This window comes from Oncorhynchus gorbuscha, linkage group LG15 (assembly GCF_021184085.1).
Source record: "Oncorhynchus gorbuscha isolate QuinsamMale2020 ecotype Even-year linkage group LG15, OgorEven_v1.0, whole genome shotgun sequence".
Classification (NCBI taxonomy): Eukaryota; Metazoa; Chordata; class Actinopteri; order Salmoniformes; family Salmonidae; genus Oncorhynchus; species Oncorhynchus gorbuscha.
Genome location: NC_060187.1, coordinates 21,389,807 through 21,412,457, shown reverse-complemented (window position 1 = coordinate 21,412,457; position 22,651 = coordinate 21,389,807). Strand labels below are relative to the sequence as shown.

Below are 22,651 nucleotides of genomic sequence, written 5' to 3'. Positions count from 1 at the left end.
GGTCTCCAGCGGTGATCCTGTACACAGTCCTCCAGGCTGCAGTACGGGGCTGGTCCTTGTCTGTCACTGTCAGGTTAGCTACGATCACATTCACACGGTTCTCATGCACATCTCCATAAAACTACAGAGGGAGGGGCAGGGAGAGAGTGATGAGGGAGTGAGAGATGAAAAATGTATCAGTCTTTACATGGCGAAAAGACAAGGAATATAATATATACAGTACGTTTACAGGAAACTCACTCTACAAACTCACTCTCGCAACAAATGATCTAATCATTATGGTAGGAGACTATAACACAATGTTAAGTACCTCAATGGACCATAACGGTAATCACTCTACAAACTATCATCACCGTGCCCATAAGGAAATTTAAAATAGTATGGACACATTAGAAATAGTGGATATTTGGAGACTAAAAAACCCCAACCTAGTGAGATTTACATGGAGGAGACAAGCTAGTCGTCTTGCCTACTTAGTCTCTTTCTCTCTGGCATCAAAGGTTCAAAAAGTTTTAATAGGAGACAGAATGCGATCGGATCATCATCTAATTGACCTTCACATAACTCATAGATTTTCCATGTGGACGGGGATATTGGAAATTTAATCAAAGTTTACTGGAGGACAACTTATTTTTAAGACAAAACAATTCATAACTGAATTTTTCCAGTATAAAATAGGTTCAGCAAATCGCCTTATTGTTTGGAAAACCTTTAAATGTACCTTCAGGGGTCATTCAATTCAATATTCATCAATAATAAAAAAAAGCAGTTTCTGGCTAAAGAAACAAAACTAACAAAGGAAATCCATGAACTAATAGTACAGGTAGATAGCAATAAAAACAATGCTAAAATATAAAGACCAGTCTATCTAAAAAACTGGAGGCCCCTTACACTTCAATGTTGTGGTGCAAAAAATACGAGCAAAATGCATAGCAGTCAGAATTAAAAGGGTTTTACCAGGTATTGTTCATCCTGATCAGACAGGTTTTTTACATGGACGATACATTGGAGATAATATATGACAACTACTAGATATAATAGAACATCATGAAACATATAAGAAGCCAGGAATGGTATTTATAGCAGATATTTGAAAAGGAATTGATAAAGTAAGACTGGATTTGATTTATAAATGCCTGGATTTTTTCAATTTTGGTAATTCTCTTATAAAATGGGACAAAATAATGTATAGCAACCCCAGGTGTAAAATAGTAAATAACTGCTACTTCTCAGAGAGTTTTGAATTGTCAAGAGGAGTTAAACAAGGGTGTCCGCTGTCACCAAATCTATTCATTATGGCCATCGAAATGCTCGCTATTCAAATCAGATCCAATAACAACATTAGAGGATTAGAAATTCAAGGCTTAAAAACAAAGGTGTCCATGTGAGCCGATGACTCAAGTCTTATGTTTTAGGTCCTCAAGCTAGATCCCTGCAATGTCTCATTAAAGATCTAGATAACTTTTCTTTACTCTCTGGAATAGAACCTAATTATGATAAGTGTACAATATTACGTATTGGATCCTTAAAAAATACAACGTTACATTACCCTGCAGTTTACCTACAAAATGGTCTGATGGTGAAGTAGACATAGAAAAGATATAAATAAGCTCTCCACAATGAATTTCAATAGAAAACATCCTGCAACCTGTCTATTGATGGAAAAATTGCCCTGATTAACTCCTTAGTCATATCTCAGTTTACTCACTTACTTATGGCGCTGCCTACTCCTAATGATTCATTTTTCAAATCATATCAAATCACATCTGGGACGCTAAACCAGACAAAATAAAACGAGCCTATCTATATAATGATGTGGGTGGGTTGAGATGATTAAATATAAAAGCACTAAAGCTCTCTCTAAAAGCTTCACTCATTCAAAAGTTTTACTTCTCAAGTAGATTAATAAGAAAAGCTCATACATTGTTTAAACATGGCCGTTTTGCCTTTGTGCAGATTGCCATGTCTCATTTTCGATGAATTGAAAATTAGACTTTTTTTTCAAAGTATCTGTCTTTTTCAAACAAGCATTGCAGAGCTGGCTACAATTTCAATTTCACCCCGTGAAAAGATAGAACAAATATTACAACAACTATTATGTCTGAACTCAAATGTGCTGGTTGATAAAATACCTGTATTTATGGGAAAGATGTTTGAACAGGGTGATTTGTTCTGATATGATATTGCAAATTGTAATGGTAGAGTTATGTTCTTCATGGAGTTATCAGAATTGTACAGGAAGGTCTGCTAAATCCAAGAGTACAATCAATTGATTACAGCATTGCCCCCAACATGGAGGAGGCAGGTGGCAGCGGGAGGTGGTAGGGAACTGGTCTGTCTGCCCAATATAAAGGATCAAAACTGGCGGAGGAATAAAAATAGCATAAATAGGAAAGTTTACCAGTTTCATTTGAGGACCAGGATGTTGACAACTGTGCCATACAGATTGCAAAATAGTTGGGAAGAGATTTTGATGTACTGATTCCATGGTACAGGGTGTATGAGTTGATATACAGTATAAAACAACGCAAGATTCAAGACTTTGTGCTTTTCAGCTAAAATTATTATATACAATTCCTGCCTCCAACAAAATGTTGAATATTTGGGGCATAAAATCATCAAAGCTCTGCAGATTTTGTTGTGAGGATACAGAATCAATAGACCATTTAGTTTGGTATTGCCCTCAGGTAGCCTGTTTCTGGTCTTAGGTTCAGGAATGGCTGAAAATGCATAGCATTAATCTGAAATTGACCCCAGAAATAGTACTGTTAGGAAATCTGGAGAGACCGGGTCAGTCAATTACTAATATACTAATACTGTCATGTTTGTCATTTATTGTCATGTCTTGTCCCTGTGCTCCCCATGCTATTCGTTTCCCTCTGCTGGTCCTGTTTGGTTCTTTCCCTCCTTCTATCCCTCTCTCTCCCCCTCCCTCTCTCACTCTCTCGCTCTCTCTTCTCTCTGTCGTTCCGTTCCTGCTCCCAGCTGTTCCTATTCCCCTAATCATCATTTAGTCTTCCCACACCTGTTCCCGATCCTTTCCCCCTGATTAGAGTCCCTATTTATTCCTTTGTGATCCGTTCCTGTTCCGTCGGTTCCTTGTATTGTATTCACCATGCTGTGATTGCGTTTCGCCCTGTCCTGTCGTGTTTTTGCCGTGATTGTGTATCACCCTGTCCTGTCGTGTTTTGTGCCTTCATCAGACGCTGCGTGTGAGCAGGTGTCTCAGTCGACTACGGCCTGCGCCTACCCGAATCGACCTGCAGTCTGTGGCCGCTTCTCCAGTTGTTTTCCCCTCTACAAATCTAGAGGATTTCTGTTATTCCGTTTTGAACATTAATAAACTCTGTTTCTGTTAAGTCGCGTTTGGGTCCTCTTTCACCTGCATGACAGAAGGAACCGACCAAGGAATGGACCCAGCGACTTCAGACGCTCGTTACACTGCCGTCGAGATCCAAGGAGCCATGCTCGGCAGACACGAGCAGGAATTGTCTGCTGCTCGCCAGGCCGTGGAAAACCTGGCTGCTCAGGTTTCCGACCTCTCTGGACAGTTCCAGAGTCTACGTCTCGTGCCACCTGTTACTTCCTGGCCTGCCGAGCCTCCAGAACCTAGGGTTAATAACCCACCTTGCTACTCCGGGCAGCCCACTGAGTGCCGCTCCTTTCTCACGCAGTGTGAGATTGTGTTCTCTCTCCAACCCAACACATACTCTAGAGAGAGAGCTCGGGTTGCTTACGTCATTTCACTCCTTACTGGCCGGGCTCGAGAATGGGGCACAGCTATCTGGGAGGCAAGGGCTGTTTGCTCTAACGATTTCCAGAACTTTAAAGAGGAGATGATTCGGGTTTTTGACCGTTCAGTTTTTGGTGGGGAGGCTTCTAGGGCCCTGGCTTCCTTATGCCAAGGTGAACGGTCCATAACGGATTATTCCATTGAGTTTCGCACTCTTGCTGCCTCTAGTGAGTGGAACGAGCCGGCGCTGCTCGCTCGTTTTCTGGAGGGACTCCACGCTGTGGTTAAGGATGAGATTCTCTCCCGGGAGGTTCCTTCAGATGTGGACTCTTTGATTGCTCTCGCCATCCGCATAGAACGACGGGTAGATCTTCGTCACCGGGCTCGTGGAAGAGAGCTCGCATCAACGGTGTTTCCCTGCTCCGCATCGCAACCATCTCCCCCTCTGGCTTTGAGACTGAGCCCATGCAGCTGGGAGGGATTCGCATCTCGAATAAGGAGAGGGAACGGAGGATCACCAACCGCCTGTGCCTCTATTGTGGAGTTGCTGGACATTTTGTTAATTCATGTCCAGTAAAAGCCAGAGCTCATCTGTAAGCGGAGGGCTACAGGTGAGCGCAACTACTCAAGTCTCTCCATCAAAGTCCTGTACTACTTTGTCGGTCCACCTACGCTGGACCGGTTCGGGTGCTACATGTAGTGCCTTGATAGACTCTGGGGCTGAGGGTTGTTTCATGGACGAAGCATGGGTTCGGAAACATGACATTCCTTTCAGAGAGTTAGATAAGCCTACGCCCATGTTCGCCTTAGATGGTAGTCATCTTCCCAGTATCAGATTTGAGACACTACCTTTAACCCTCACAGTATCTGGTAACCACAGTGAGACTATTTCTTTTTTGATTTTCCGTTCACCGTTTACACCTGTTGTTTTGGGTCATCCCTGGCTAGTATGTCATAATCCTTCTATTAATTGGTCTAGTAATTCTATCCTATCCTGGAACGTTTCTTGTCATGTGAAGTGTTTAATGTCTGCCATCCCTCCCGTTTCTTCTGTCCCTACTTCTCAGGAGGAACCTGGCGATTTGACAGGAGTGCCGGAGGAATATCATGATCTGCGCACGGTCTTCAGTCGGTCCCGAGCCAACTCCCTTCCTCCTCACCGGTCGTATGATTGTAGTATTGATCTCCTTCCGGGGACCACTCCTCCTCGAGGTAGACTATACTCTCTGTCGGCTCCCGAACGTAAGGCTCTCGAGGATTATTTGTCTGTGTCTCTTGACGCCGGTACCATAGTGCCTTCTTCCTCTCCGGCCGGGGCGGGGTTCTTTTTGTTAAGAAGAAGGACGGTACTCTGCGCCCCTGCGTGGATTATCGAGGGCTGAATGACATAACGGTTAAGAATCGTTATCCGCTTCCCCTTATGTCATCAGCCTTCGAGATTCTGCAGGGAGCCAGGTGCTTTACTAAGTTGGACCTTCGTAACGCTTACCATCTCGTGCGCATCAGAGAGGGGGACGAGTGGAAAACGGCGTTTAATACTCCGTTAGGGCATTTTGAGTACCGGGTTCTGCCGTTCGGTCTCGCCAATGCGCCAGCTGTTTTTCAGGCATTAGTTAATGATGTTCTGAGAGACATGCTGAACATTTTTGTTTTTGTCTATCTTGACGATATCCTGATTTTTTCTCCGTCACTCGAGATTCATGTTCAGCACGTTCGACGTGTTCTACAGCGCCTTTTAGAGAATTGTCTCTACGTAAAGGCTGAGAAGTGCTCTTTTCATGTCTCCTCCGTTACTTTTCTCGGTTCCGTTATTTCCGCTGAAGGCATTCAGATGGATTCCGCTAAGGTCCAAGCTGTCAGTGATTGGCCCGTTCCAAGGTCACGTGTCGAGTTGCAGCGCTTTTTAGGTTTCGCTAATTTCTATCGGCGTTTCATTCGTAATTTCGGTCAAGTTGCTGCCCCTCTCACAGCTCTTACTTCTGTCAAGACGTGTTTTAAGTGGTCCGGTTCCGCCCAGGGAGCTTTTGATCTTCTAAAAGAACGTTTTACGTCCGCTCCTATCCTCGTTACTCCTGACGTCACTAGACAATTCATTGTCGAGGTTGACGCTTCAGAGGTAGGCGTGGGAGCCATTCTATCCCAGCGCTTCCAGTCTGACGATAAGGTTCATCCTTGCGCTTATTTTTCTCATCGCCTGTCGCCATCTGAGCGCAACTATGATGTGGGTAACCGTGAACTGCTCGCCATCCGCTTAGCCCTAGGCGAATGGCGACAGTGGTTGGAGGGGGCGACCGTTCCTTTTGTCGTTTGGACAGACCATAAGAACCTTGAGTACATCCGTTCTGCCAAACGACTTAATGCCCGTCAAGCTCGTTGGGCGTTGTTTTTCGCTCGTTTCGAGTTTGTGATTTCTTACCGTCCGGGTAGCAAGAACACCAAGCCTGATGCCTTATCCCGTCTGTTTAGTTCTTCTGTGGCTTCTATTGATCCCGAGGGGATTCTTCCTTATGGGCGTGTTGTCGGGTTAACAGTCTGGGGAATTGAAAGACAGGTTAAGCAAGCACTCACACACACTGCGTCGCCGCGCGCTTGTCCTAGTAACCTCCTTTTCGTTCCTGTTTCCACTCGTCTGGCTGTTCTTCAGTGGGCTCACTCTGCCAAGTTAGCGGGTCATCCCGGTGTTCGAGGCACTCTTGCGTCTATTCGCCAGCGCTTTTGGTGGCCGACTCAGGAGCGTGACACGCGCCGTTTCGTGGCTGCTTGTTCGGACTGCGCGCAGACTAAGTCGGGTAACTCTCCTCCTGCCGGTCGTCTCAGACCGCTCCCCATTCCTTCTCGACCATGGTCTCACATTGCCTTAGACTTCATTACCGGTCTGCCTTTGTCTGCGGGGAAGACTGTGATTCTGACGGTTGTCGATAGGTTCTCTAAGGCGGCACATTTCATTCCCTCGCTAAACTTCCTTCCGCTAAGGAGACGGCACAAATCATTATTGAGAATGTATTCAGAATTCATGGCCTCCCGTTAGACGCCGTTTCAGACAGAGGCCCGCAATTCACGTCACAGTTTTGGAGGGAGTTCTGTCGTTTGATTGGTGCGTCCGTCAGTCTCTCTTCCGGGTTTCATCCCCAGTCTAACGGTCAAGCAGAGAGGGCCAATCAGACGATTGGTCGCATACTACGCAGCCTTTCTTTCAGAAACCCTGCGTCTTGGGCAGAACAGCTCCCTGGGCAGAATACGCTCACAATTCGCTTCCTTCGTCTGCTACCGGGTTATCTCCGTTTCAGAGTAGTCTGGGTTACCAGCCTCCTCTGTTCTCATCCCAGCTTGCCGAGTCCAGCGTTCCCTCCGCTCAAGCGTTCGTCCAACGTTGTGAGCGCACCTGGAGGAGGGTGAGGTCTGCACTTTGCCGTTACAGGGCACAGACGGTGAGAGCCGCCAATAAACGCAGGATTAAGAGTCCAAGGTATTGTTGCGGCCAGAGAGTGTGGCTTTCCACTCGCAACCTTCCTCTTACGACAGCTTCTCGTAAGTTGACTCCGCGGTTCATTGGTCCGTTCCGTGTCTCCCAGGTCGTCAATCCTGTCGCTGTGCGACTGCTTCTTCCGCGACATCTTCGTGCGTCCATCCTGTCTTCCATGTCTCCTGTGTTAAGCCCTTTCTTCGCACCCCCGTTCGTCTTCCCTCCCCCTCCCGTCCTTGTCGAGAGCGCACCTATTTACAAGGTACATAAGATTATGGACATGCGTTCTCGGGGACGGGGTCACCAATACCTAGTGGATTGGGAGGGTTACGGTCCTGAGGAGAGGAGTTGGGTTCCGTCTCGGGACGTGCTGGACCGTTCGCTCATCGATGATTTCCTCCGTTGCCGCCAGGATTCCTCTCGAGTGCGCCAGGAGGCGCTCGGTGAGTGGGGGGTACTGTCATGTTTGTCATTTATTGTCATGTCTTGTCCCTGTGCTCCCCATGCTATTCGTTTCCCTCTGCTGGTCCTGTTTGGTTCTTTCCCTCCTTCTATCCCTCTCTCTCCCCCTCCCTCTCTCACTCTCTCGCTCTCTCTTCTCTCTGTCGTTCCGTTCCTGCTCCCAGCTGTTCCTATTCCCCTAATCATCATTTAGTCTTCCCACACCTGTTCCCGATCCTTTCCCTGATTAGAGTCCCTATTTATTCCTTTGTGATCCGTTCCTGTTCCGTCGGTTCCTTGTATTGTATTCACCATGCTGTGATTGCGTTTCGCCCTGTCCTGTCGTGTTTTTGCCGTGATTGTGTATCACCCTGTCCTGTCGTGTTTTGTGCCTTCATCAGACGCTGCGTGTGAGCAGGTGTCTCAGTCGACTACGGCCTGCGCCTACCCGAATCGACCTGCAGTCTGTGGCCGCTTCTCCAGTTGTTTTCCCCTCTACAAATCTAGAGGATTTCTGTTATTCCGTTTTGAACATTAATAAACTCTGTTTCTGTTAAGTCGCGTTTGGGTCCTCTTTCACCTGCATGACAAATACTCTTAGTAAAAGTATTTATCTTCGACACGCAATCTGTAGAGTCTATTCGATTAGATAGATTGAAATTGTACGCTAATCATCATAGCATAGTTGAAAGATATGTGTTGCGTAGAAACACGAAGAGGGTGTCCAGCAGAGATAGATGGGAGGGGCTGAGGGAAGCTGAGGGTTGGTATGTGGAATTGGAGAAAAGTGGGAGTGGAGTTGCTGTGTAAGAGAGAGAATCATGGTCAAACGATAAAGGAGAAAAAAAGTCTAAATAAAACATAATAAAGTACATTTGAATGACACTAAGTGGCAGTGTTTTTACAACTAATGCCGGTTTGCATGAGGCTGATGCCGAGCAGGTGTTTGTACACATGCATATACACACACTCTCATTCAAATAAACACATACAAGAACACACACATGGATAAGAGCGTCTGCTAAATGACTTAAATGTAAATGTAATAGTGCCAGACATGCACACAAATATATACAGTTGGCATTGCTGTTCTGATTTCAGTTGTCCTTGATGTCTTTTGTTTTAAATATATTATTTTATTTGTTATTTTTTTGCATTGTTTGCTGTTTTCTTCTGTCTTTTCCTTTTTTCTCTTTAGTTTATTATCTTGGTTGTTGGTGCATTGGGTGGTTCTTGGGGGTGGGGAATGGAATTAATTGTATTTTGTATTTGTTCTCTATTTGTTATTGAATGGTTGAGGGACAGCTATTGGGGAACTGTGGGGGGGATCTTGGAGGGTTCGGGTTTCACAAGATTGTGATCATGAAAAAGGAAACTATGACATATATTTAATATCACTATCATGCACACACACCCTCACACATAAGGATGGCTCTGTTGCAGAAAGACGGATACATGTTTGATAGTGTCTTGACGCTGTATTGTTTGTCCTTTATGTTCTAATACTTTAATGTTACCCCTTCCTTGTGTTTTTTGTAATAATAAAAAATAAAAAAACATATATATATATATATATATATATATATATATATATATATTTGTTTTTGTTGAAAGATTGTTTCTGTGGTGTTCTTTGTGTGAGAAAGAAAGTATTGTGTGAGTGTGTATTGTACTGTGTGTCTGTTGTGTGTGTGTGTGTGTGTGTGTCTGTCTGTGTGTCTGTCTGTCTGTCTGTCTGTCTGTCTGTCTGTCTGTCTGTCTGTCTGTCTGTCTGTCTGTCTGTCTGTCTGTCTGTCTGTCTGTCTGTCTGTCTGTCTGTCTGTCTGTCTGTCTGTCTGTCTGTCTGTCTGTCTGTCTGTCTGTCTGTCTGTCTGTCTGTCTGTCTGTCTGTCTGTCTGTCTGTCTGTGACTTACTGTGTCAGCGGTGAACTCTGGGGGGTTATCATTGACGTCAGTGATCCTGATGATAGCTGTAGCTGTGTTAGACAGACCGTAGGTGGGGTTCCCCTCCATGTCAGTAGCCTGGATTATCAGTGTGTACTGAGGAACTTTCTGGAACGAGGAAGACAAGAGGGGACAGGTTCAGATTACAGAGAAAAACATAGACAGTCAGTATGTAAACACAAACTCATTTACTATAAAAAAAATGTTTTAAAGTCCTACTAATTTACTGGCAGCCTGTAAGTTACCTGTATATTACTGTAAAATGAGTTACAGTATGTTACCGTTAATTCCAAATAAACTCTGAAGTACAGTATTTTACAGGAGGGTGCCAGTAAGTTATGGTAGAAACAACTTGATTTGTTTATTTTTACAGTGTACACATTGATACACATCACACGCGCACACACACACACACGCGCACACACAGCCACCCACCTCTCTGTCGAGGCCTGCTGCTACAGTGATGATGCCTCCTGTCTTGTTGTTGATGGTGAACATGTTGGAAGAAGGACTCTCAGGGTTTTGAGATATAATCTTGTATCGGAGCATCCCATTGGCTGTCTTAGGGTCGTCCTTGTCCACTGATGTCACTGTCATCACAAAGGACCCTGGGAACACAAACCAAGCAGTCCAAAAAAAAAGTACTGTGTGTTTGTGTGCGTGCATGTGTGTGTGAGTGTGTGCATGTGTATGTGTGTGAGTGTGTGTTGTTACCTGGTTTGGAGCCCTCTGGTACTGATCCGTTGTAGATGGTGTGTGTGAACTCTGGTCTGTTGTCGTTCATGTCTATGACATTGATGACAATGTCTATGGGGTTCTCTATCTGGTTCCCATTCAGGTCCACAGCATGGGCTCGCAGCTAAATTGTCAGATAGAAGATCAGGTTTAGGACACAGATAGGGAATGACATGGAATGGGCTCACAGCTACAGCAGATGGTCAGATACAAGATCTGGGTTGGGATACAGTTAGAGAATGACATGGCATGGGCTCACAGCTACATGGTCAGATACAGGATCAGGGTTAGGACACAGTTAGGGAATGGTTGGAGCCAGTTTGCGCTGTTCTGCGAAGGGGGTAGTACACAGAATTGTACGAGATCTTCAGTTTCCTGGCAAAATCTTGTATGGAATAGCCTTCATTTCTCAGAACAAGAATAGACTGACGAGTTTCAGAAGAAAGAACTTTGTTTCTGGCCATTTTGAGCCTGTAATCGAACTCACAAATGCTGATGCTCCAGATACTCAACTAGTCTAAAGAAGGCCAGTTTTATTGCTTCTTTAAACAGCACAACTGTTTTCAGCTGTGCTAACATAATTGCAAAAGGGTTTTCTAATGATCAATTGGCCTTTTAAAATGATAAACTTGGATTAGCTAACACAACGTGCCATTGGAACACAGGAGTCGCTGATATTGGACCTCTGTACGCCTATGAAGATGTTCCATAGAAAATCAGCCGTTTCCAGCAACAATAGTCATTTACAACATTAACAATGTCTACACTGTATTTCTGATGTATTATATTTAATTTGAATGAACAAAAAATGTGCTTTTCTTTCAAAAACAAGGACATTTCTAAGTGACCCCAAACTTTTGAACGGTAGTGTATGTGAATTAACAAAGCTAACCGACTGAATTTCAATATCTACTCCCCCAGAAATGAGAATTTCTGAGTCTTTCCCCCTTAAATTACCATAGAAACGACCCCTCTCAAGATTGATTGTTCGGGGTTAGAGGAATAGAAAACCACGGATCTGGAGCTGAAAATGACGAGGTATCAAGTTGATTTTGATTCTGAAGCACAGAAATGCCCCCTAATGTTACCACCTCCCAAAATATGGAAGAGATGCAACCAAGAGCTGCGTTGTCTAAACTAGCAATGGTCACAAACGAACATTTCTATTTTATTAACACTGTTATGTACAAGAATATTAAGGTTGTAATATTGTAGAGAACAATCTAATAATTCATTGTATGTGATTCATAATGACATAGGCTAAAGAAAACTAGGTTGAGACATACATTCAGCAGCACCCTGTATTTCGCTACATTCTAGAGCAGTGAGTGAACGCCCTACATATTGCTTAGACTTCAGAGGGCAACATTTTGAGGGCAGAGAGAGGGGAAGGTTGCGAGGTATTGAGATTGGAATGGGGCCATTTACTGAGGTTAGTGTACACTTGGCCTCTCAAGGGTGGATCTAAAGACCCTTAAGTGTTTCTCTCCTAGGGCCTTTCTACTACTGCTCTCTAACAAGAGAGCACTACAGGGAAAAAGCAGAGTACCCTCCCCCAGTACCTGTCTCCAAACAGCCATGTTAGAGAAGCCTACCGCTAGGCAAGGAAAAGTAGCTGCCATAACATACTGCTGTTACAGTACCCTCCCCCTGTACCTGTCTCCAAACAGCCATGTTAGAGAAGCCAACCGCTAGGCAAGGAAAAGTAGCTGCCATAACATACTGCTGTTACAGTACCCTCCCCCTGTACTCTGTCTCCAAACAGCCATGTTAGAGAAGCCAACCGCTAGGCAAGGAAAAGTAGCTGCCATAACATACTGCTGTTACAGTACCCTCCCCCTGTACTCTGTCTCCAAACAGCCATGTTAGAGAAGCCTACCGCTAGGCAAGGAAAAGTAGCTGCCATAACATACTGCTGTTACAGTACCCTCCCCTGTACTCTGTCTCCAAACAGCCATGTTAGAGAAGCCTACCGCTAGGCAAGGAAAAGTAGCTGCCATAACATACTGCTGTTACAGTACCCTCCCCCTGTACTCTGTCTCCAAACAGCCATGTTAGAGAAGCCTAACGCTAGGCAAGGAAAAGTAGCTGCCATAACATACTGCTGTTACAGTACCCTCCCCCTGTACTCTGTCTCCAAACAGCCATGTTAGAGAAGCCTACCGCTAGGCAAGGAAAAGTAGCTGCCATAACATACTGCTGTTACAGTACCCTCCCCCTGTACTCTGTCTCCAAACAGCCATGTTAGAGAAGCCTACCGCTAGGCAAGGAAAAGTAGCTGCCATAACATACTGCTGTTACAGTACCCTCCCCTGTACTCTGTCTCCAAACAGCCATGTTAGAGAAGCCTACCGCTAGGCAAGGAAAAGTAGCTGCCATAACATACTGCTGTTACAGTACCCTCCCCTGTACTCTGTCTCCAAACAGCCATGTTAGAGAAGCCTAACGCTAGGCAAGGAAAAGTAGCTGCCATAACATACTGCTGTTACAGTACCCTCCCCTGTACTCTGTCTCCAAACAGCCATGTTAGAGAAGCCTACCGCTAGGCAAGGAAAAGTAGCTGCCATAACATACTGCTGTTACAGTACCCTCCCCTGTACTCTGTCTCCAAACAGCCATGTTAGAGAAGCCTAACGCTAGGCAAGGAAAAGTAGCTGCCATAACATACTGCTGTTACAGTACCCTCCCCCTGTACTCTGTCTCCAAACAGCCATGTTAGAGAAGCCTACCGCTAGGCAAGGAAAAGTAGCTGCCATAACATACTGCTGTTACAGTACCCTCCCCCTGTACTCTGTCTCCAAACAGCCATGTTAGAGAAGCCTACCGCTAAGCAAGGAAAAGTAGCTGCCATAACATACTGCTGTTACAGTACCCTCCCCCTGTACTCTGTCTCCAAACAGCCATGTTAGAGAAGCCTACCGCTAGGCAAGGAAAAGTAGCTGCCATAACATACTGCTGTTACAGTACCCTCCCCCTGTACTCTGTCTCCAAACAGCCATGTTAGAGAAGCCTACCGCTAGGCAAGGAAAAGTAGCTGCCATAACATACTGCTGTTACAGTACCCTCCCCCTGTACTCTGTCTCCAAACAGCCATGTTAGAGAAGTCTACCGCTAGGCAAGGAAAAGTAGCTGCCATAACATACTGCTGTTACAGTACCCTCCCCCTGTACTCTGTCTCATAGCTGCTATACTGTGTGTGCTGCTCCCTATACCCGGTCTTCAGTAATGCCACGGCAACAGCTCATGAATATATTCATCACAGAGCTTCAGTGACTCTGACAACTACATCACACTGTATGAATATTCATGAGGGAGCCCCACCCTTCATGCAAATGTCCTGCCTGCAGATATAGCCAGAGTTGCTTAAGTGTGTCTCTCTGTGTGTGTGTGTGTGTGTGTGTGTGTGTGTGTGTGTGTGTGTGTGTGTGTGTGTGTGTGTGTGTGTGTGTGTGTGTGTGTGTGTGTGTGTGTGTGTGTGTGTGTGTGTGTGTGTGTGTGCGCGTGCGTGCGTGCGCGCGTGTGAGAGAGCCTATTTGTGTACTGCAGATCAAAGGTAACATTCTCAGACTGATGTTTCCTGTCCAACTACCTCAGGGTGATGTTTCACAAATGTTTTACAAACACCAGCAAAGAATGTGGTCAGAGGGATCCTCTATGTAGGACTCCCACCTGATTCAGGGAATCTTCCAACCAGGATTTCATGAAAGCCTGGGAAAGTTAGCAGAATCTTGAAACCCCCTACTACACACTTACATGGAAGTTGGAGATGTGTTCGCGGTCGAGGGGTTTGGTCACAGAGAGCTGACCAGAGATGGGGTTGATGATGAAGATCCCGGTTGGAGGCTGATCAGCACCGGGTCCAGTCACACTGTACCGGAGGAGCCGGTTCTTATCACGGTCCGACCGGATCTAGACCACAGAGGGAAAGCGAGAGAGAGGGAGGGAGAGATATTCCCACTTTAGATACAGTTACACAACAACACTTTTATTTGAAACATATTTAGCTCCACTCAACACCATACACAGGCTATACAGTACAGACAGAAAGCATGTATACTGTCTCTCCACAGATTCTAATATAAATATCATACCAGAAGATTGTGTTAGGAGGAAATAGTGAGCACTACACACATACACTGTACATACCGTACATATACACAAAACATTTACACAAGCGCACACGCACAAACACACACACGCACGCACGCACGCACGCACACACACACACACACACACACACAATAAAATCCTCTGAGCTAGTGACCAAATGACAGACTTTGCATGACAGTGTGTTTGTCTTCTCTTGATTAGCCCCCCTGGGAAATGTGTGTGAAATGTGTCCTCTGAACTGTGTGTGTGTCTTACCCTGACTAATTCCTCTGGGAACTGTCCTCGTGAGTTCTCAGGGACGTTGATGGGGGGGATGACCCAGTCCCTCTTCACCCGCCTCAGAGATCCATCACCCCTGACGACCACGCTACGCCATGGAAACATGATCACAGCTGCATCACTGGAGTTCACCTGCAGAGAAAAACATGTTACACACCAATATACAGACACAGACAAACAGATCGATTTCTCAGACAAACCCACCCACATCAAGAAGTTATTCCAGAGAAACACCAGGAAGATATCTCTACCCCTCCATCTCAACCCCTCCATCTCTACCCCTCCATCTCTTTTCCTCCATCTCAACCCCTACATCTCAACCCCTCCATCTCTACCCCTCCATCTCAACCCCTCCATCTCTACCCCTCCATCTCTTTTCCTCCATCTCAACCCCTACATCTCAACCCCTCCATCTCAACCCAACCCCTACATCTCAACCCCTCCATATCTACCCCTCCATCTCTACCACCACATCTCTTTTCCTCCATCTCTACCCCTCCATCTCAACCCCTCCATCTCTACCCCTCCATCTCTTTTCCTCCATCTCTACCCCTCCATCTATTTTCCTCCATCTCTTTTCCTCCAACTCTACCCCTCCATCTCTTTTCCTCCATCTCTACCCCTCCATCTCTTTTCCTCCATCTCTACCCCTCCATCTCTTTTCCTCCATCTCTACCCCTCCATCTATTTTCCTCCATCTCTACCCCTCCATCTCTTTTCCTCCATCTCTACCCCTCCATCTCTTTTCCTCCGTCTCTACCCCTCCATCTCTTTCCTCCCTCTCTAGCCCTCTATCTCAACCCCTCCATCTCTACCCCTCCATCTCTTTTCCTCCATCTCTACCCCTACATCTCTTTTTCCTCCATCTCAACCCCTACATCTCAACCCCTCCATCTCAACCCCTACATCTCAACCCCTCCATCTCAACCCCTACATCTCAACCCCTCCATCTCTACCCCTCCATCTCTACCACCACATCTCAACCCCTCCATCTCAACCCCTCCATTTCTACCACTACATCTCTTTTCCTCCATCTCTACCCCTCCATCTCTACCACCACATCTCTTTTCCTCCATCTCTACCCCTCCATCTCAACCCCTCCATCTCAACCCCTCCATCTCTACCCCTCCATCTCTTTTCCTCCATCTCAACGCCTCCATCTCAACCCCTACATCTCAACCCCTCCATCTCTACCCCTCCATCTCAACCCCTCCATCTCTACCCCTCCATCTCTTTTCCTCCATCTCAACCCCTACATCTCAACCCCTCCATCTCAACCCTTACATCTCAACCCCTCCATATCTACCCCTCCATCTCTACCACCACATCTCTTTTCCTCCATCTCTACCCCTCCATCTCAACCCCTCCATCTCAACCCCTCCATCTCTACCCCTCCATCTCCTTTCCTCCATCTCTACCCCTCCATCTATTTTCCTCCATCTCTACCCCTCCATCTCTTTTCCTCCATCTCTTTTCCTCCATCTCTACCCCTCCATCTCTTTTCCTCCATCTCTACCCCTCCATCTCTGTCCCTTCTCTATTTCTCTATACATCTATCCCCATCCTTCTCTCTCTCCTGCTTCCTTCACCCAAATCTCACTCTATTCTTTTTCTCTCCCTCTCGCCAAACGCTCCCTCCCTTTTCTCAGAGTTTTCTGCTCCACCTGTCTGTTAAGAGAACTAGCTGACTAATAGCTGGCTAACACTCCACTGGTTACATTTCATCGCTTTTATTCACAGGTTTGATTTTGGTGGTGTTTTAAACAGCTTTTTCTTTTCTCACATTGTTTTCACTGCTCCCACAGAATGCTGGGAGACTGTAATGCACACAGTAAGTGTATTGCACTGCACTATTTCTGGGACCATTTTTACTGGGAGATGTGAACGGGTCGCTGTAGTGGCTCTTTAATGTCTCCCCTTATAGAGACAACCTCCCTTTTTCTCTAATTTACACACAGCAGGCAGCAGCACCTGATGCTATGGGTGTGTCCCAAACAACACTTTATTCCCTGTATAGTGCACTACTTTTGACCAGGGCACCCATAGCGGTAGTGCACTATATAGGGAATAGGGTGCCATTTGGGATGCATCCTATACTCTAGCGAGCGCTGTCTTGTTTCTGTGGTTATCAGCACTTCACTGGCCATCAAAGGTTAACAGAGTGGGCTGTGAATTTTTATTTAGTACATTTAACATGAATGATTCCTTATAAATAAGTAAGACTTGGTTAATCGACTGGTGATGGATAATGTATTCTTATGATGAACTGCTCCTCTGACTTCCATCTCCACATCATAATCACTCGTAGAAAAAAGGGTACCAAAAGTGTCCATTGACTGTCCCTAAAGGAGAACCCTTTTTGGTTCCAGGTAGAACCCTTTAGGGTTCCATGTAGAAACATCAGTGGAAAGGCTTCTACATGGAACCCAAAATGGTTATACCAGGAATGAGAAGTGTCACCTTGAATAGATAAAGGCTTCTGCTAAATGACCATATTGTGATATTCTTATTTTATCCATACCTGTTTGTTGTGTTCCGTCGTCACCCCCTGTACATCTGTCCGGAGGTGGAGATGAACGCGTGTGTTCCACTCCTCCTTGGTTATCTGATCCCTCGCTCGCACCACCAGGAAGGCTCTCTTCCTGTCCGCAAGACGGAGGGAGCGCCGGGTGTACACCATGCCATCTTCACCCAGCCTGAAGTGCACCGCGTCGCCCACCTCCAACAGAACCCTGTCGCCCAGGCCGCAATCGGCAAACCTCACTGAAGGGAGAGAGAGAGGGGTGAGAGGGGTCAGCATGATATGAAAACATAGGAAGACAACTTAGAATAGGTCTATATATATATATATATATATATATATATATATACTGTATATATATTTCACTCACTCAACCTCACTTGGGTCACTCCAAAGTCAAAGGCCTACACTTCCTAGGTCCTCTTCATATTTTATTGTAATCTCTATGTGACAATCCTTCACCTTATAACCTTGTAAATATTATAACATCAGCCGTCAACCATGTCTGTTTACGAAACAGAGTGAGTCACTTCTCATATAGTGTTTAGTAGTGTTTGGCTCACTCAGTTACGGCACTATCTTTTCTGTGATTTGAACAGACCGTGCACTCAGGCAGAAAGAGTCTGTCAGCAGGAAAATGTCAGCTCAAATAGCCAAACATTACCCCCAACTCAGTGGGCAGGCAATGCAACTCCTCTAGCTACACAGAGAGGGTGAGAGGTAAGGAGAGAGAGAGAGGCACCGAAAGAGACAGAGACAGAGACAGAAAAAGAGAGACAGAGAGAGACCATTACCTACAGAGAGATTAACCTAGAGAAGAGTCCCCTAAGCAAGCTGGCCCTATGGCTCTGTTCACAAACACAAGAAGACCCCACAGAGCTCCAGGAAAGCAAAGAACAGAGCAAACTGGAATGCTATTTGGACCATAACAGAGAGTAAACAGCGGCAGAATACCTGACCACTGTGACTGACCCAAAGTTAAGGAAAGAGAGGCCGCTGTAGGCAGACCTGGCTCTCAAGAGAAGACAGGCTACGTGCACACTGCCCACAAAATGGGGTGGAAACTGAGCTGCACTTCCTAACCAACTGCCAAATGTATGACCATATTAGAGACACATATTTCCCTCAGATTACACAAATCCAATTTTGATAAACTCCCATATCTATTGGGTGAAATACCACAGTGTGCCATCACAGCAGAAATATTTGTGACCTGTTGGCACAAGAAAAGGGCAACCAGTGAAGAACAAACACCTTTGTAAATACAACCCATACTGATGTTTATTTATTTTTATTATTATCTATTCCACTTGCTTTGGCAATGTAAACATGTGCTTCCCATGCCAATAAAGCCTCTTAAATTGAAATTCAATTGAGAGAGAGAGAGAGAGAGAGAGAGAGAGAGAGAGGTAAAAAGCCAATGTGAGATAGTGAGTGAAGAGGTAGAGGTAGCGGTAGAGGGATAAGAGCAGCCCACATTTGTGTCTGTGTGTGTGTCTGTGTGCGTGCCTGTGTGTGCGTGTGTCTGTGTGAGAGATGCGGAGGAGGGAGAGTGTAAAGAATGCGACATCTCTTGTATCTTTAAGTCCATGTTTGTCCTGCTGTCTGACCTAAAAATGACACATCCTACGTTGGAATTCACTCACACAAAACATGTCTGGTGAAAGGGTGACTGCGTTTGTGAACACACACACACACACACACACACACACACACACACACACACACACACACACACACACACACACACACACACACACACACACACACACACACACACACACACACACACACACACACACACACACACACACACACACACACACACACACACTTTAGAGAGTATCTCTCTGCAGAGGGACAGGTGTCACTGGCAGGGCTGTGTAAATGTTCATAATCAGTGAGCTGAAGATGGTAGAGGTACTGCCATCTTATCCTCTTCTCTTCTCCAATATTCAGAATCTACTGTGGAGAGGGATAAGAGCAGCCCACATTTGTGTCTGTGTGTGTGTCTGTACAGTACAGCAGTTATAAACAACATGCCTGTACTCCACACAGCTAGTGAAAAAAAAATCGTGTGTCTGTGTGAGAGATGCATATAGGAAGGGGAGGAGGGAGAGTGTAAAGAACTGCTGTTTCAATTAAAAAAGGCTCAGTAGAACTCCAATACACATCTCTTGTATCTTTTAAGTCCATGTTTGTCCTGCTGTCTGACCTAAAAATGACACATCCTACGTTGGAATTCACTCTAACACAAAACATGTCTGGTGAAAGGGTGACTGCATTTTGTTTGAATGTTAAGCACACACACACACACACACACACACACACACACACACACACACACACACACACACACACACACACACACACACACACACACACACACACACACACACACACACACACACACACACACACACACACACACACACACACACACACACACACACACACACACACACACACACACACACACACACACACACAAACAACGATACAGAGAGGGAATCAGTTATTATCCAGCCTAGTGGATCACATTATATTTAGATCAGAAGCAGAGGACCTAGGGCAGAGACAGAAGTTAAACGCTAAGCTAGTGAAACAGCACGCTGACAAATGCTTAGGCATAGAAACAGCAGTGTGCTAAGCACTACAGCTACAGAAACAGCAGACTAGTAAGGAGTTTGACATAGAAGAAGCAGTGCACTAAGCACTCAAGAAACGACAACAGGTTGGCAGCTCTGCTTCTTGCTCCTAATGAACTATTTTGTTTTTTTTGACATTTTGAAAAGAAGAAGACATCCGAGTGCACCGCTGGTTCTGCTCACAGTGCCCTACCCTGTGCTCTGCACCAGATGAAATCTCGCGTCGACAACAACCTGGTTGACCCTATCCCCTCCTCTCTTCTCCAGCGGAGCTCTGCTCATCAACTTATTCTTGCTCCGTCTTAACCCCTTCTGAACTATCCCTTTTGTATCCCTTCTTTCTTTTCTCTCCAAAACTCTTTTTTGGTGCTCTGCTATCTCTCTCAGAATGACCTTCTTTCAAATCAGTCAGGTTTCATTATTTAGCTCTTCTCCCAGAACATTTATCCTTCTTGTGTGTTATTACATCCAAGTTGGGCAGCTGGAAAGAACTCCTTTGAATCTGTCTCCTCACCATATCACCACTGGTGAGGGCTCTGTGGCCCTCTCCGGTACACCAAGTCACTTGGCTCTGTCATAACCAGTCTCTCCTATCATTGCTATACGACACACAAGAATACGACTTTCCTGAATCGGATCCTTTGTTTGTGCCGCCCAGGGCAATTGAACTTATCCCAGAGGCTGCTCCAAGACGCCACCCGCGGAGAAGAGGTATTCAGAGTGGACTTCTAGTCCGACTCAGGATGCGTGCAAACCATCCACCGCTTACAAGACCCGTACCTCCAGTATATTACCTGAAACCCCACCTCTTTAAGGAATACCGCTAAAGTGGCTGTTCCACTGGAAAGTTCAGTCTCTGGACAATAAAATAGACAAGCTCAGGGCGAGGATCTCCTTCAAGAGAGACATCAGGGACTGTAACATACTCTGTTTCACGGAATCATGGCTGTCTCGGGATATACTGTCCCCGTGCAGACAGCCAGCTGGGTTCTCAGTACATCGCGCAGGGAAAAATAAAGAACTCTCTGGGAAGAAGAAAGGCGTTGGTGTATGTTTCATGATTAACCACTCATGATGTGATTGCGATAACATACAGAAACTCAAGTCCTTTTGTTCACCCAACCGATAAAAACTCACAATCAAATGCTGACCGTATTACCTCCCAAGATAATGATCTTCAGTTACAGTCACATCCGTGTATATTCATTCCCCCTCAAACCAATACCAAGACGGACCTCAAGGAACTACACTGGACTTTATGTAAACTGAAAACCACATATCCTGTGGCAGCATTTATTGTAGCTGGGGATTTTAACAAAGCAAACTGAGGAAAACACTACCAAAATTCAATCAACACATTTACAGTAGTACTCGCTCTGGAAAAACATTCAACCACTGCTTCTCCCATTCAGAGATGCCTACAAGGCCCTGCCACGGCCTCCCGTTGACAAATCAGATCATAACTCCATTTTGCTCCTCCATTCCTATAGGCAGAAACACAAACAGGAAGTACCCATGTTATGGTCTATTCAATGCTGGTCTGACCAATTGGAATCCATGCTTCAAGATTGTTTTAATCACGCGGACTGGGATATGTTGCGGGTAGCCTCTGATAACAACATTGACGTATACACGGACACGGTGACTGACTTAATCAGGAAGTGTATAGGGGATGTTGTTCCCACTGTGATAATTAATACCTACCCAAACCAGAAATGGTAAATAGATGGCAGCATTCGCGCAAAAATGAAAGAGCGAACCACCACATTTAACCATTGGCAAGGTGACTGGCAATATGGTTCAATAAATCAAATCAAATCAAATCAAATTGTATTTGTCACATACACATGGTTAGCAGATGTTAATGCGAGTGTAGCGAAATGCTTGTGCTTCTAGTTCCGACAATGCAGTGATAACCAACAAGTAATCTAACTAACAATTCCAAAACTACTGTCTTATACACAGTGTAAGGGGATAAGGAATATGTACATAAGGATATATGAATGAGTGATGGTACAGAGCAGCATACAGTAGATGGTATCGAGTACAGTATATACATATGAGATGAGTGTGTAGACAAAGTAAACAAAGTGGCATAGTTAAAGTGGCTAGTGATACATGTATTACATAAGGATGCAGTCGATGATGTAGAGTACAGTATATACATATGCATATGAGATGAATAATGTAGGGTAAGTAACATTATATAAGGTAGCATTGTTTAAAGTGGCTAGTGATATATTTACATCATTTCCCATCAATTCCCATTATTAAAGTGGCTGGAGTTGGGTCAGTGTCAATGACAGTGTGTTGGCAGCAGCCACTCAATGTTAGTGGTGGCTGTTTAACAGTCTGATGGCCTTGAGATAGAAGCTGTTTTTCAGTCTCTCGGTCCCAGCTTTGATGCACCTGTACTGACCTCGCCTTCTGGATGATAGTGGGGTGAACAGGCAGTGGTTCGGGTGGTTGATGTCCTTGATGATCTTTATGGCCTTCCTGTAACATCGGGTGGTGTAGGTGTCCTGGAGGGCAGGTAGTTTGCCCCCGGTGATGCGTTGTGCAGTCCTCACTACCCTCTGGAAAGCCTTACGGTTGAGGGCGGAGCAGTTGCCGTACCAGGCGGTGATACAGCCCGCCAGGATGCTCTCGATTGTGCATCTGTAGAAGTTTGTGAGTGCTTTTGGTGACAAGCCGAATTTCTTCAGCCTCCTGAGGTTGAAGAGGCGCTGCTGCGCCTTCTTCACGATGCTGTCAGTGTGAGTGGACCAATTCAGTTT

General features: G+C 45.4%; 1 protein-coding gene across 1 annotated transcript in view; it reads right to left on the bottom strand.

Moving 5' to 3' along the window:
- cdh2 (cadherin 2, type 1, N-cadherin (neuronal)) overlaps positions 1-22,651 on the bottom strand; it is a 76,924-nt gene that overhangs the window by 23,935 nt on the left and 30,338 nt on the right. The window contains exons 3-9 of the mRNA XM_046301538.1: positions 17,227-17,468; positions 14,682-14,837; positions 14,070-14,225; positions 10,296-10,440; positions 10,017-10,189; positions 9,552-9,689; positions 1-121 (exon numbers count right to left, since the gene is read on the bottom strand). The exon at positions 1-121 is cut by the window's left edge and continues 65 nt beyond it. Coding sequence (XP_046157494.1) covers positions 1-121; positions 9,552-9,689; positions 10,017-10,189; positions 10,296-10,440; positions 14,070-14,225; positions 14,682-14,837; positions 17,227-17,468 — 1,131 coding nt within the window. The remainder of the gene's footprint in view (positions 122-9,551; positions 9,690-10,016; positions 10,190-10,295; positions 10,441-14,069; positions 14,226-14,681; positions 14,838-17,226; positions 17,469-22,651) is intronic.